A 14192-nucleotide genomic window follows, 5' to 3' on the forward strand; every position below is an offset into this window, starting at 1 on the left:
CATAATTCTTCATCTGGATACAGATGGTATTCTCCATTGCAGGGAGCCCAAAATTGTCCGTGGTCGTTGCACTGATGGAATGAGCAAGTCCATCAAAGTTGATCATCACCCCCATGTTGCTGTTAGGGTGTACAGTGTTTCTCTGGTTCTGCTCATCTCACTCAGCATCAGTTCATGAAAATCCTTCCAGGATTCCTTCCAGGAATTCCCATCCCTCCTGTTTTCTAATAGAACAATAGCGTTCCATCATATACATATACCACAGTTTGCTAAGCCATTCCCCAATTGAAGGACATTCACTTAATTTCCAATTCTTTGCCACCACAAACAGGGTTGCTATGAATATTTTTATACAAGTGGTTTTTTTTTACCCTTTTTCATCATCTCTTTGGGATATAGACCCAGGAGTGGTATTGCTGGATAAAAGGGAATGCACATTTTTGTTGCCTTTTGGGCATTATCCCAAATTTCTCTCCAGAAAGGTTGGATGAGTTTGCAGCTCCACCAACAATGTTAGTGTCCCAGATTTCCCACAACCCTTCAAACATTGGTCATTGTCCTTTCTGGTTATGTTGGCCAGTCTGAGAGTTGTGAGGTGGTATCTCAAAGATACTTTAATTTGCATTTCTCTAATAAGTAATGATTTGAGGCAATTTTTCATATGACTATGAATTGCTCTGATTTCCTCATCTGTAAATTGCCTTTGCATATCTTTTGACCATTTGTCAATTGAGGAATGGCTTGTGTTTTTGAAAATTTGCCTCAGTTCTCTGTATATTTTAGAAATGAGTCCTTTGTCAGGAATACTATTTGCAAAATTGTTTCCCAATTTACTACATTTCTTTTGATCTTGGTTACAGTGATTTTGTCTGTGCAAAAGCTTTTTAATTTAATGTAATCAAAATTATCTAGCTTGTTTTTAATGATGATCTCTATCTCTCCCTTGGACATAAACTGTTTCCCTTTCCATAGATCTGACAGGTAAATTACTCCTTGATCTTCTACTTTTCTTATAATATTGGGTTTTTTATGTCTAAATCCTGTATCCATTTGGATCTTATTTTGGTGTAGGGTGTGAGCTGTTGGTCTAATCTAAGTTTCTTCCATACTAACTTCCAATTTTCCCAACAGTTTTTATCAAAGAGAGTTTTTATCCCAATAGCTGGACTCTTTGGGTTTATCAAACAGCAGATTACTATAATCATTGAGGAAACTTTTTTTAAAGAAAATTACCATCATTAATTTTCCTTCCTGTCTCCTGCGTCAAATAAAACCAAATAATTCTTTCATTCTTTTATATTAACAATAATGTATTGGTCCAATTGTAGACCATCTCCCAAATATAGGTTAACAGGGCAGCTAAGTGGCACAGTGGATAGAGCACCAGCCCTGTAGTCAGTAGCACCTGAGTTCAAATCTGGCCTCAGACATTTAATAATTACCTAGCTGTGTGGCCTTGGGCAAGCCACTTAACTCCATTGCCTTGCAAAAACCTAACAATAAATAAATAAATAAAAATAAATAAACAAACAAATATAGGTTAGCCCTATGGCCGTATATATGTATTCATACCCATGGAGAAATATAAATATATCTTTAAACAAATATTCAAAGTAATATATTAAACATAGTTATTTCAAAGATTTTTATAATATTTTCTTTCTGTTCAAATAAAAATATTTTATTCATTATTATATACTATTATAAAATACTGTCCTTGTAAATGTACATTCTTATATATTCAATGTGTGTGTATGGTATTCCAAAAGTTGTAGGGCAGTTTTAAGCTTAGAGCTAAAAACTGCACTAAGACTTCCAGAGCATCTTGTATATTTCTTTGCAGAGATTTATTTATGTAATTTTGTTTCTCTCAATAGATGCAAGTACCTTGAAGGTAGAGTTTGGTAGTTTTTAGTATCCCTGGCATCTAAAATAGCTCTTACCCATAGCTTAATAGCTTAATATTTATTATTTAATAATATTTAATAGCTTAATAAATACTTGTTGATTAACTGATGACTATTCATTATTTTATCCTTACTTTGTTTTTCAAAAAAGAAGTCCTTAGAAAAGTAATTTACAATGTTCCTGCTTCAACAATTTTTATTATTATATTATACTGATAATTTATAATTTTTTCAACTTATTAATTAGATCAGTTGCTATAATTAACATTTCAATCAATAAATGTTTATTAAACATCTGTGTTTAATTCTGAGGATACAGAAAGAGGTAACAGACAGTCCCTCCCCTCAAGGAGATTATAGTCTAATGGAGGAGACTGCATGCAAATAAATACTGCAAAACAAACTATATAGAAATTAAATATACCTAACGTAGGGAAAATGCAAGAATTAATAAGAGTTGGGAAAGAATTCTCATAAAAAAAGAGTTTGTTTTTTTTTTTACTTAAAGAAAATTAGGAGATCCATGGTGGAAAGGAGGAAGGATGTGCAGATCGTGGGGAACAACTAGAGAAAATGTTGAGAACCGAGAGATGGAGTGTCTTTTTTTGTGGAATAGCTAGGAAGACAGTGTCTCTTAATGGAAGATTACACATAAGCAGTATAAGATGAAAGAAGACTGCAAGGATAGGAGAGAGCTAGGTTATGAAGGTTTTTAAATGTCAAATGGAACATTTTGTATTTAATTCTGAAAACGATAAGGAACCTCTGGACTTTATTGAGGGAGTATGACTGGATTGCACCTGCACTTTAGGAAAGTCACTTTAATAGCTGAATAGATAATGGATGGGTAGGGGGAGAGATTTGTGATTAGCAGACCCAACAGCATGTTATTACAGATGTCTAGGTATGAAATGAATTAGATTGGTGACTGTGGCATAAGAAGGGGATATAGTCAAGACTAATCCACCTTTATTAATCACCTTCTGTGGCCAGGCACATTCACATTTTATACAAGCCAGATTTGAGGAAATGACCTATATTCAGATCAAAATGATAATGGCTTACAATTATATTGTGCATATAGGTTACAGATTATTTTATGTAATTTTATTTGATTATTAAAATAAATTTTTATCTCATTTTACAACTAAAGAGACTAAACCTCAGAAAAATTAATTGATTTACTGAGATTATGAAATCAGGGAAACAGTGTAACGGAAAGCAAAAGCTAAGTCTTTTGATTATGAGGTCAGTGTTTTTTCTACTTGCCTTCATCTGAAGGGAAGTGGTGGATGAAGTAGGGGTGTTATGTCCTGTATTCAAATCAATATAGAAACATATAACCTTGATATTATATTTTTTAGGTTTCAGAGTATTTTATTATATATCCTCTCATTTGATCCTTACACTAGTCCTTTGACATAAGGAGAATAAACGTCATTATCCTCATTTTACATGTGAGAAAACTAAACCTTATAGAGGGCTTGTCTCCAAAAACTATTCTCCTTTTGTATAGCTCAAATTATTTTTCTTTCCAATCAGAATATTCTAGAAAGGTTTCAGTTGGGTATGTTTTTCCCTGTTCCTTTAATTGTATTATCATGCCTCTCAGTTCCATTCCTTGCCTAACAACACACGTTGAGGTCACTCTTAAATCTAGTCTGCCATCAGACAGACCACAACGATACAGCCAAGTCATCGATCCATGGGAATTAGTACATTTAGTATCACTTTAAAACAGACTCTTTAAATAACTAGGAACAGCTTTGATGATACAATCATAGACTGGGAAGAACAGCTGAATTTTTTTTAACAAAATATTTCAGAGATGCCTTTTTAAAAATAAACTATGATTTATGCAAACAGTTTAAAGGTATCCTACAGATCCCTCTAATGGATAATATTTTAAGAATTGTTTGGCTCAGAAATGAGTTTGCTTTGCCACAATCTTGATCTTCTTCTAAAGCAAAAAAGCAAACAAGAGCATTAGAGTACCAAAAATGATTTTTTAAAATATGATCTTAAATTTTCACCAGTTTCAGTTTCAAGTGTGACATTATAATCATTATTTCTGAAAAAAATGTGTTTATTGTAAATTATAAACTCTTTTTTCCTGCTTGGAGCTCCCCACCCCCATAAAAAGAGGAAGGGATGGTTCAAACCAGGGGTGATAGGGAACATGGAGAAGGCAATTTCAGAAGTGCAAATTAGGACAATGACCTGCATCTTCTCAGATTTTAATGGTCCAGAATGTCAAATTCTCATTGAGAGAGAATATTCAAAATTGGGAGAAAAAGATCAAATAATATATTTTTTAGGAATGTTTATTTTTGGAGGAAGGCATAGCTATCTGAATATCTAGCACTTGGGGATGACTTTTAAATATGAGCAAAAAAGTGAAGTCTGTGCAAAAGACTAAAAACAACTTGGTATTCTTTTGTACAGTTAAACAGCAAGTCCATCAGCATTTCCAAAATGAGTTGAGTAACTCATTCCATTAGACTCAAATTCCAGACTTGACTTTGAAAGAGAAACTGAGAGAAGAACAGAAAAGCTTGCGGTATCAAATACTATCAAGATGGGGCAATTACAGGAATATTGGCAGAAATATAACCACAGAGGGCACCCCAGTCAAGTACTTATCAAGTGGTGAGATACACTAACAAGATTCACCAAAGCTAGTCATTCTCGATTGTTTCTCTTTGGAGGCTGTGTCCTGCATCTTAGGTACGTGATAGTGGTTTTCATCAATGAGCTTTAAAGTTATGTCTGAGGGAAAATCTTTTATTTTTCAGATTTCTAATAACTCCTGTCCTTCTCTATTGACAGTACTTTATTGCTGCTTAATTAATTCCTGGTTTCAGCTAGAAAACAAACTTCTTTGTAAAGGTTTTTCCTGATCTCACAGAACTTAGTTCTCTCCCTCCCAAAATGGTCTTTTTTTTGGTATTATTTGTGTATCTATAAATAGTATCCTTGTATATGTGTGTATGATACCCTAAAAGTCTTAGTGAAGTTTTAACTTGTTAGAGCTAAAAACTCATTAAGACTTTTAGAGCATCCTCTGTGTGTGTGTATCTTTGTATTTATGTAATTTTGTTGCCCTTGATATTTTGCAAGTACCTTGAGGGTGGAGCTTGTTTTTCTTAGTATCCCTGGCACCTAAAATAGCTCCAGACCCATAGTTGGTGCTTAATACATACTTTTTGATTAATTTATGACTAGTCATTATTTTATCTTTCCTTTCTTTTTTAAAAGAGAAGCCCTTAGAAAAATAATTTATAATATTCCTGCTCCAAGAACGATCTGAAAGTTAGGACGGTGCTAAGAGACCACTAAAAGACACTGGTCTCTTCTCATGATGGAGCAAGTTGCAAAGGGGTGATTGTATAAGAGTCATATTGGATAAACTTATATATATACACTATTTAAGTTAGTCCTTCATAATGTGAATACATCTTCCTAAAAAGTGAATTTTGGGGCAGCTAGATGGCACAATGGATAAGAGCACTGGCTCTGGAGTCAGGAGGACCTCAGTCACTTAATACTTAGTTTTGTGACCTTGGGCAAGTCACTTTGTCTTGCAAAATCTACATAAATTTTTTAATAAAGTGATTTTCTAGGACATCTGATACACATCATTAGACTATAAAGACTAAAGTGTATTCTCAACATCAAAGATAATTTCAGGATAATCTACCATTTAGTAGTATCCCTAACTCTGCCATCTTCCCTGCTATATAAATTTGAGAATTAGGACAGTACTGTCAAGGAAGGGTGAAACAAAATTTGAGTTGATCTTTTCTAACTTTTCAACCAGTTGATGTTTTCCACCTTTCAACTAAATGAGTCCAAGTCCTTCAAATCAGTGGAGACAGACCATAGTAATATGTTTGGAAAGAGGCAATCATACTGTGACTGAGACAATTTGGTACATCTTATGAACAGACACACCTTGACTCAGGAGGCAGACACTCTAATCAAGTGATTTGATCCTGGTAAGGCATACAGTTTCCCAGTAATTAATAATTAATACTTTCATAAAGATATGGGGGGGAAATTCTAGATTCCTATCTAGATGGAAAGACTCTGTTGAGTCTGCATTTGCTCCTGTTTCTTGTCAGTATTGCCCTCAAACCAGTTTTCCCCATGGATTGTTGAAACAGTTTCTAGTTTCTCTCTGGTGCCTGATTGAACTTGCTCTTTGTGATGCTCATGGACATAATTCAGGATTTCGGGGCCCAAGGCAGGGAACATTTCAACCATTCTCCTCTAGAGTAAAAGATAGGTCTAGTGTTAGACACATCCAGAGGTAAACAGTCACCTATGCTAGCTAGAGTTATTTTACCTTTGCTTGGTAGGCCTTGCTTTCTTTTTTTGCCCAATCGCTAACTCCAAATACTTAACTATTGATCAAAGACTAAAAACACATGTCTAAAGTCTTTTCTTTTGCTTTTAAAAATATATTTATAGATTTCTCTTTTTAATGAAACACTTCTATGACCATGCAAGCAACCCTGACATGGTACATTATCCCCATTTTTCATTCCTGCAGTCAAAGACTTTGATCCCTGTAAATATTAAAATACTCATTTAAAGGGACATCCCTTGATATTGTCAACAGTTCATTAATCAAATTTATTTCAATATGTGTTATCGCCTTTCAAAAGAGGTAGTTTTGACAAAGAGGAAAACATTTTTGAGACTTGTGAGCCCAGAGGTAAAGAGTTCACCAAGAAGGAAAAGGATCATTAATCAGAGGAAAGGTAATCAGAGAAGTCAGGGGAAGAAAGAAGCCAACGGATAAGGAAGGCAAAAGCAATAGACAGATTGTGGCAGAGACAGGAAAAGTGAAATGTTAGATAATGGTGTAGCCAGAAGCCCTAGATATCCAAAGTCAGGGCTAAGATTAGCACAGAAAAGTTCATGATGAAATATAGATCATTTGTTGGCAACTGATCATGTTAGATGTTAATTCTAGAATCATAAGATTGTTGTTGAGCTCCTGTCAAAGTTAATAGAAGCTGAAAGCATATAGAAAGAAGCACAAATAAGAACTTCACAGAACCATAGTTCCTTATTGGTCCTTCTCTTACTCATACCATGGCTTAGTGAGAAGTCAACACTGCTTATTAAAGGCAATGCAAAGAACCCTTGATTGGTCTAGTTCAGTCTCGCTTTCTATTTTCAAGCAGCTAGATTCTGCTGACTGAAACCTTGTGACTGGTGGTATTACCAAGGTAGTGACTTTCATAGCAGCACTCTTGGAAATTTTAGCAGTAGGGGATATGGACTAGGTAGAGCTGAGATTGCTTTGGTGACAGACAATTATAATCCTGACAAAGATAAGTCTAAATTGCAGATCTTAATAGATCTTGATTCATTACATGGAATTGATTATTAAAAAGTTAGACACTCCTGCTCTAAGAATAAATCCATTTATCTTCCCACTTGAAAAAGTTAAATCACTATTGGGAAGTCCACTTCTGTTTAGATTTTCATAGAAAATAAAACATATAGGAATAGAATAAAACTTAATCTTAGAAATTACTTCTCCTTAAAGGTAAAAACAAGAGTATGTCCCATTCATGGGATTATTTTAATGCACTTTAGAAGATTTTAATATTTATGCAGCTAATTTAAAGATACAAGTTGTTGATTTAATTGCATTTATATATCAGGGATGATAATTTTAATTTTTCTTCTTTGTTCCTTCTTATAAATAGGAAATTGAAAATCGATTAAAAGAGATAAGGAATATCCTAACATAAACTTAATGTTGCTTTGGTCTACTCCTCCTAGAGAGGAAACCTGTGCTTTGAATACTTGTGAAGTTGGAAATTAGGGTTCATTGCAATCTCATAAGCTCCTAATGATTCAATTTAGCAAATCTTTTTAAATACATTTTTGTCATAATACAGGAAAAATGAATGTTTTAGAAATTATCAAGCATTTTAAATAGCTACTTTGGGTTTCATTATTTCTCAGTCTCTGTTTTTATTACGAAACAATCCATAGATAGAAAATGTGCCTAATAAGTCACTTAATTATTAAATAGAATTTCATTATTTTTAATTTAATATTTTATGGCAGTCTATATCATCTACAATGTATAACCATGATTCACTTTTTAGTCCTTATTTATGAATCTAATTTATTCTCACTTAGGTAGATTTTTCATTTCTGTATACTATAGGTCTAGTGACCAAAATATTTTTTAAAAGTATATAATTTTTTTTAAAATAAAAAACAGCTTATTATTTTGTAATTTACATATAATTTAATGACAACATTGAAATATAGAATGGAATATTTTTGTAAATGCTTAAGTAAAAAATAAATAGTTGACATGAATTAATGTAAGAGAAATAAACACTTCTTTTTCCTAAATAGTGGGGGCAATAGAAGAATTTCATTCATAATGTTAGCATATTCCTTATAAAAGAGGGACAGATCACAAATAATTGTTTATAGCTTCTCAAATAATGCAAATAATGAAATCTGTGGGTCTAAATGTGAAATTAATTGGAAACTGTGGATCTAATACATTGTTTTGGCGATTAAACACATTAGATTGAATTGTTTCAGAATCAGAATGCCTAATTATTGTGTCTACCACATTCATCTGGTTGAGTCATTCCTTACTTTTGGACTACTGCCTGGATTGTTTCTGCAATACGTGTTTCAATTGCTTATCCTTTTTTTTCATGCAAAAATTTATGAAATGAGACATTTTTCCTACCCTGTTTTACTGCCTTTTTCTTGAACTGAGAAAATTCCAGTTAATGGAGGGAATGATTTTAGAATAGTTGCTTGCAGTAAGTTTGGATGAAAACTGACATTTGATTTATATTTTATTAGGTTCATGATTAAAAAGTGCCTTTGTGAAGTCGCTTTTACTGGAAACAACTGTCCTACGCACTTCTGTGTTTGCTGAGCTTGGTCTCTGCCTATTCTGAACACGTTGTCCTGACCTCATGTATGACAGAGGATATCTCAACTGTCTGAATTTGCCTCTTGCTTGACTTCAACATTATAAAGGTGAAAGAAAAAAACAAAACTCCTAGCAAATGAACAACTGACAGGGTTGTTTTCCAGTGACACCAATACAAGAAAGCAGCATTGGAAGAATTAACATTCTCTCCCGAGGAGTGTGTTTGCCTTGGAGTCACTGTAGAAGAAAGAGTGTCAGAGACAGACAAGAGACTCAGACATTTTACATCCAGAGATGACACTGAGCATGTTTTCATTGCAGCCCACGTTCTTCAAGTGGGGCATATTGATTGATGAATGACTGCTTGCTGATAAATTGTCTCTTCTCATTCTGCTTTATGTGTATTGGACTCCATTAATCAATTAGTTAACTATTCTGAGAGCTGGATGAGGTTTGCTTACCAACAGTAGTTTTGTTTTGTTTTGTTCTTTGGAGTTGGTAGACACCAGACTGACATAATTCACTCAATAGCAACCCTCAGAACCTAAATCTCTTTTGTCGTCATGGCTTTGAACGTTGCTCCTGTGAGAGACACAAAATGGTTGACACTGGAAGTGTGCAGACAGTTTCAGAGAGGAACTTGTTCTCGCTCTGATGAAGAATGCAAATTTGCGCACCCCCCAAAAAGTTGCCAGGTTGAAAATGGCCGTGTAATTGCCTGCTTTGATTCCCTAAAGGTAAGGAAGTTGATTGTATGTACAGATCCAGTACTAGCACCTTTCTTGCAAACCCTAACTTTAATTTTCATCTTAAAAATTCCCTTACATTTTATTCAAAAATTTAAAAGTAGTCTCTGGAACACAATTTCTCACATGTGGTATATATTAAGAGACTTTTTTCTCCTTTCTCTCCCCCCCCCTCACCCTGCCCATATCAAGCGTGTACATATTCTTTGCACGTCCACATTTAAGCAAAGAATGTAAGATGACTTAGTTTGGACATGTTCTTCACGGGTCCAGGAGTTTTAAAAGGGAGTCTGTTTTATTACAGCTAAAGATAAATATCTTATTAAAACTTGATCTGTTCAGAGCTGAATAAAGCAAATGAAATTAACTGTCACATCTGTGAGCTGATTTTGGCATCTTCCCTCTCTGGGAAGCTTCTACCACTGTCAATTGCTTTTGGAGGACCTGCTGTCTCCGTAAAGCAACACATCATAAGGTCTTCATTCTCTTGGGTAATTTGCCATGACTAGCACAAATGGTGAAGCATTATTTGGAGACAAAATGGCAAGTTCTTATAATCACCCTAATTATTGGCTGAGAGACAGAATCATTGAAGAGGATACGTTCAGGTCTTTCTTACTATCATACTGTCAGAATTCTTTTTGATAATACAGAACTAAAATCTGTTTTCTCTCCTCAGCTTTAGGGTAGGAATGGGCTGAGGCACAAATATTTGTGGTACAGGAGAAAGCATACTGGCTCTGGAGTCAGAGGACTTGGATTCAAATCCCACTGTTGATGCTTACTTGTGTGATCTCCAGGAAGTCCTTGGGTTTCAATTTCCTCACCAGTAAAACCAAGGGGGTTTGACTAAGAGACCTTTGAGGTCATTTCCACCTCTAAGCCTCTGATTCCTAATGTTTCTGAGAAGGAACATCTAACAAAGAGAGCAGAGTGGGAGAAATGAATTATAATTATAATATATAATTATATTAACATAATTATATATTATATAATATATAATTCACAATTATATAGCACTTTAAGGTTTGCAAAATACTCTCCTCAAAACAACCTGGTGAAGTATGTAATGTAAGTAGTATCACCCCCACAATAAAAATAGCTTAGATTTACATTTCTCTTGGTTTGTGAAGTATTGAACACATATCATCTCAGTCGAGCCATATAATGTCCCTCTGCAGTGAAGGCATTATTATTCCTATTTAAAGATAAAGAAATTGAGGTACAGAGAGGGATTGCTAGCCTTCTTAAGCTATGTGATATAATCTTAGAGAGTCAAACTCTGCTAAAACCATCATTTTAGTAAAAAGGAAAAAAAAGGCTCCTTCTGTGTTACATAGTTGTGATTTCTTTTACAAATGCAAACTAATCAGTAAAGTCAAGGAACAAAGAACCTATGTGTTCACCAGTTCCCCCAAACCCCATTTCTTCTAAACATTTTTGCTACATAGTTCCTTCTGTCCCTTTTGGATAATAGTCACAGTAAAATCTGTAAGAGTCTAAGGAATACTAGTAGTTTCAAAAGTTCCAAATAATTTTAACAGCTTTCTTCTGTAGGCATAGAAAAAATAATACCATGGTTTTTTTCTCTTGAAATATAATTTAGACTGCATCCTCTATAGGATAATGGAATTTTCACTTCTCTACAGAATAAATTCTAAGGTGTGAAATGTATAGCTCATTGACAATGTAACTGTGAGAGGTCCCTATAATTTGGATGATAGCAAGATGTGTGTCATATTTAGTTTCTCTAATATTTATGGACTTTAATTTCAAGATTAAAGACTTGGATAAATGTTCTAATGGAGACAGCTCATAATGTAGTTTAATTAACGTTATGCAGTTCAAATAGACAACAATATGTATAAAATCACTTTGTCCTTCCTTTAATGTCCTCAAATACCCACTTATCCTGAAATTGTGCAAACAGGGAATTCAGATGTTGGTTACACCCATATGCTTAGTGTCTAGCTTGGTTATTTAATATGACTCAGCTAAAATGGCTAAAATCACTTACCCAATTAATTCTAAGAATCCTACTACCTCTTAGAGTATTTTCTATTGATTTAGAATCAGGGCAGTTATGTGGTACAATGGATAGAGCACTGGCCTTGGAGTCACGAGGATAGGAGTTGGAATCCAGCCTCAGACACATGACTCTTACTAGCTAAGTGACCTTAGGCAAGTCACTTAACCCTGATTGCTTCACATCACAAGCCATCTCCAGTCATCCTGATTCATATCTGGTCACTGGATTCAGCTCTGGAGAAGAAAGTGAGGCTGGTGACTTAGCACAGCCCCCCTCCCCCCAGCTCAAATCCAAGTCATGTGCTTGCCGTGGTATCATTTCCTGGATGTTATGATCTTCTTTGGAAATGAGGGACAGGAGGAGTGCCTAGGTTGCGCAGTGGGTAGAGCACCGGCCCTGGAGTCAGGAGTACCTGAGTTCAAATCAGAGCTTAATAATTACCTAGCTGTGTGGCCTTGGGCAAGCCACTTAATCCCATTTACCTTGCAAAATCCTTAAAAAAAAACTGAGGGACAGTGGCAACTAGGAGGGGCAGTGAATAGAGCACCAGTCCTAGAGTCAGGAGTACCTGAGTTCAAGTCCAACATCAGACACTTAATAATTGTGTAGATATGTGGCTTTGGGCAAGTCACTTAACCCCATTGCCTTACATTAATTAAAAAAAATTAAATGAAGGACAGATAGAATCAGAAGGGAATATGGAATTCATCTAGCCCACTGCTTTCATGTGGAAACAGAGACCCAGAATGGTTGAATGACTTTCCTAAGATCGAAGTTTCATAGAAGGTAGCATCATGATATGAACCTTGTTCCTCTTCCAATTCCAAATCTAGGATCCTTTCCCCTGTGTAATGTGGTTGTGTTAAGCAGTTTAAGTACTTTGAAGTATTCCCTACCCCAAAAGTACCACAGTAGAAGAGCCTCCAAATAATCTGATCTGAATAGAAAACAAGTAACAGAAATGCTAACTAATCCTAAGTAATAAAGCAGCCAAGATGTATGTTTATAGTGAAAAAGAGAAAAGTAATAGTTTACGGCCCATTTTTCATTAATCTACTGCTTGCTATTTACATCCCATTTCCACAATATGCCAAAACTAGTCATATGATTTTATCTCTTTTATGTCTTCTCTGTATTACTTATGATAACCAAGCTCAAAAATAATTATTATTGATAAAGCACAATGAGAGACGGGTTGGTCATCATAGGAACTTTTTAAAGCAGCCAGTAAGATAAAAAATAATCTCAAATTAAAATCTTTGAATGAAATGTGTATAATAGATTATTTGTGTGAAACAGTTAACTCTTTTAATCCTTCATTTCCATATATTTTATTAGCCTATATAGAAGTATTTCATTTGAACACTTTCAAGTAGAGTTTGTGTTTGAGTGCACTTGATGGAACTGAAATATAAACATTGGTTAATGGTCCTAATGTAAAGCTTGTACACCACTAATTCCAAACAATAAGAGATGGGTTGATCATCATAAGAACTTTTTGAAAAAACAGATAGTAAGAAAAAAAATAATTTTAAATTAAAATATTCATATGAAATACATGCAACCTTTGTAATATGTATATAGGCATACAAATAAGGGCACATAAGTGTGTTCATTTCCTGACCTCTACTTTCCTCATTAGCCTCTGAAATATAAGTTCTGTTATCTCTATTTTTAAGAGTAATTCCTCAGCCATAACCACCTTATTGCCAAATCCAAGGATCTTTCTCTTTAATCTCTTTTTTTATGTTGATAAATACTCCAAGTTTGATTTTTAATTTCATTATTTTTATTAATAAGCAATTATGTTCTCTATCTCCCAAGTCCTCACCATTGAAAAAATAAAAGAAAACTTTGTAACAAATTATATAGTCAAGCAAAGTAAATCATCCATGTCCAAAAATGAATGTCTAATTCTTTATTTTCTTTTTATAGTAACATACTATCCTGGTTTTCCTTTCTCTCCAGCTAAACATTGCTTCTGATGACTCTTCTATCTACTTCTACTCTCAAACTGTGGATACTTCTTAAGGCTCGGTTATTAGTTTCTAACTCTCTCTAAACTAATTGTCTCGCTCAGTTTCTCTTTTAACATGAGTTCTACATTGATGACTGTATAATCTTTATCTCTAAATTCTTTCCATTACTGAATTTATAGCTGAACACTGAATATTTCCACTTCTGTCTATTCTGTCACTTCAAACTCAATATGTTCATATTCACTTTAACATTTTCCTTACAAACCAAATGCCCTATCTTCACCAAAGTGCCATATTATAATTAGCATTATCATTATTGGTGTTAATAATAATCTAGTTATAGGACATTTAAATATTTTTAATTTTTATTATTATGAATTTAACAAACATTAACAAATAAGAATTTTCCTATATACATAGAATGGAGTCATGTATGATTCTCTTAACACCAGATATTTCACATGTGGTTTACCAGATTTTATCTCACAATCAAAGCTCAATAATATCAAATTCATTAAAGATTTATCCATCTATAGCTGGTCTTTTTTTTTTCAATTAAATCTAGGAGTTTGGACCTTCTTTGATTATTCAGGGTGG

At 34.1% G+C, this 14192-nt stretch overlaps 1 protein-coding gene across 6 annotated transcripts in view; it reads left to right on the plus strand.

Annotated features, from left to right (window-relative positions):
• Positions 1-14192, plus strand: part of MBNL2 (muscleblind like splicing regulator 2) — a 186560-nt gene that overhangs the window by 48385 nt on the left and 123983 nt on the right. For 5 of the 6 annotated variants that reach the window (XM_074191918.1, XM_074191922.1, XM_074191921.1 and 2 more), the window contains exon 2: positions 8769-9578. In XM_074191918.1, the coding sequence (XP_074048019.1) occupies positions 9405-9578 (174 nt within the window). In that variant the 5' untranslated portion in view covers positions 8769-9404. Of the gene's footprint in view, positions 1-4352; positions 4635-8768; positions 9579-14192 lie in introns of all 6 variants that reach the window. The other variant, XM_074191919.1, reaches the window with a different exon arrangement.

The sequence above is a fragment of the Macrotis lagotis genome, chromosome 6 (assembly GCF_037893015.1).
Source record: "Macrotis lagotis isolate mMagLag1 chromosome 6, bilby.v1.9.chrom.fasta, whole genome shotgun sequence".
Taxonomy (NCBI): Eukaryota; Metazoa; Chordata; class Mammalia; order Peramelemorphia; family Peramelidae; genus Macrotis; species Macrotis lagotis.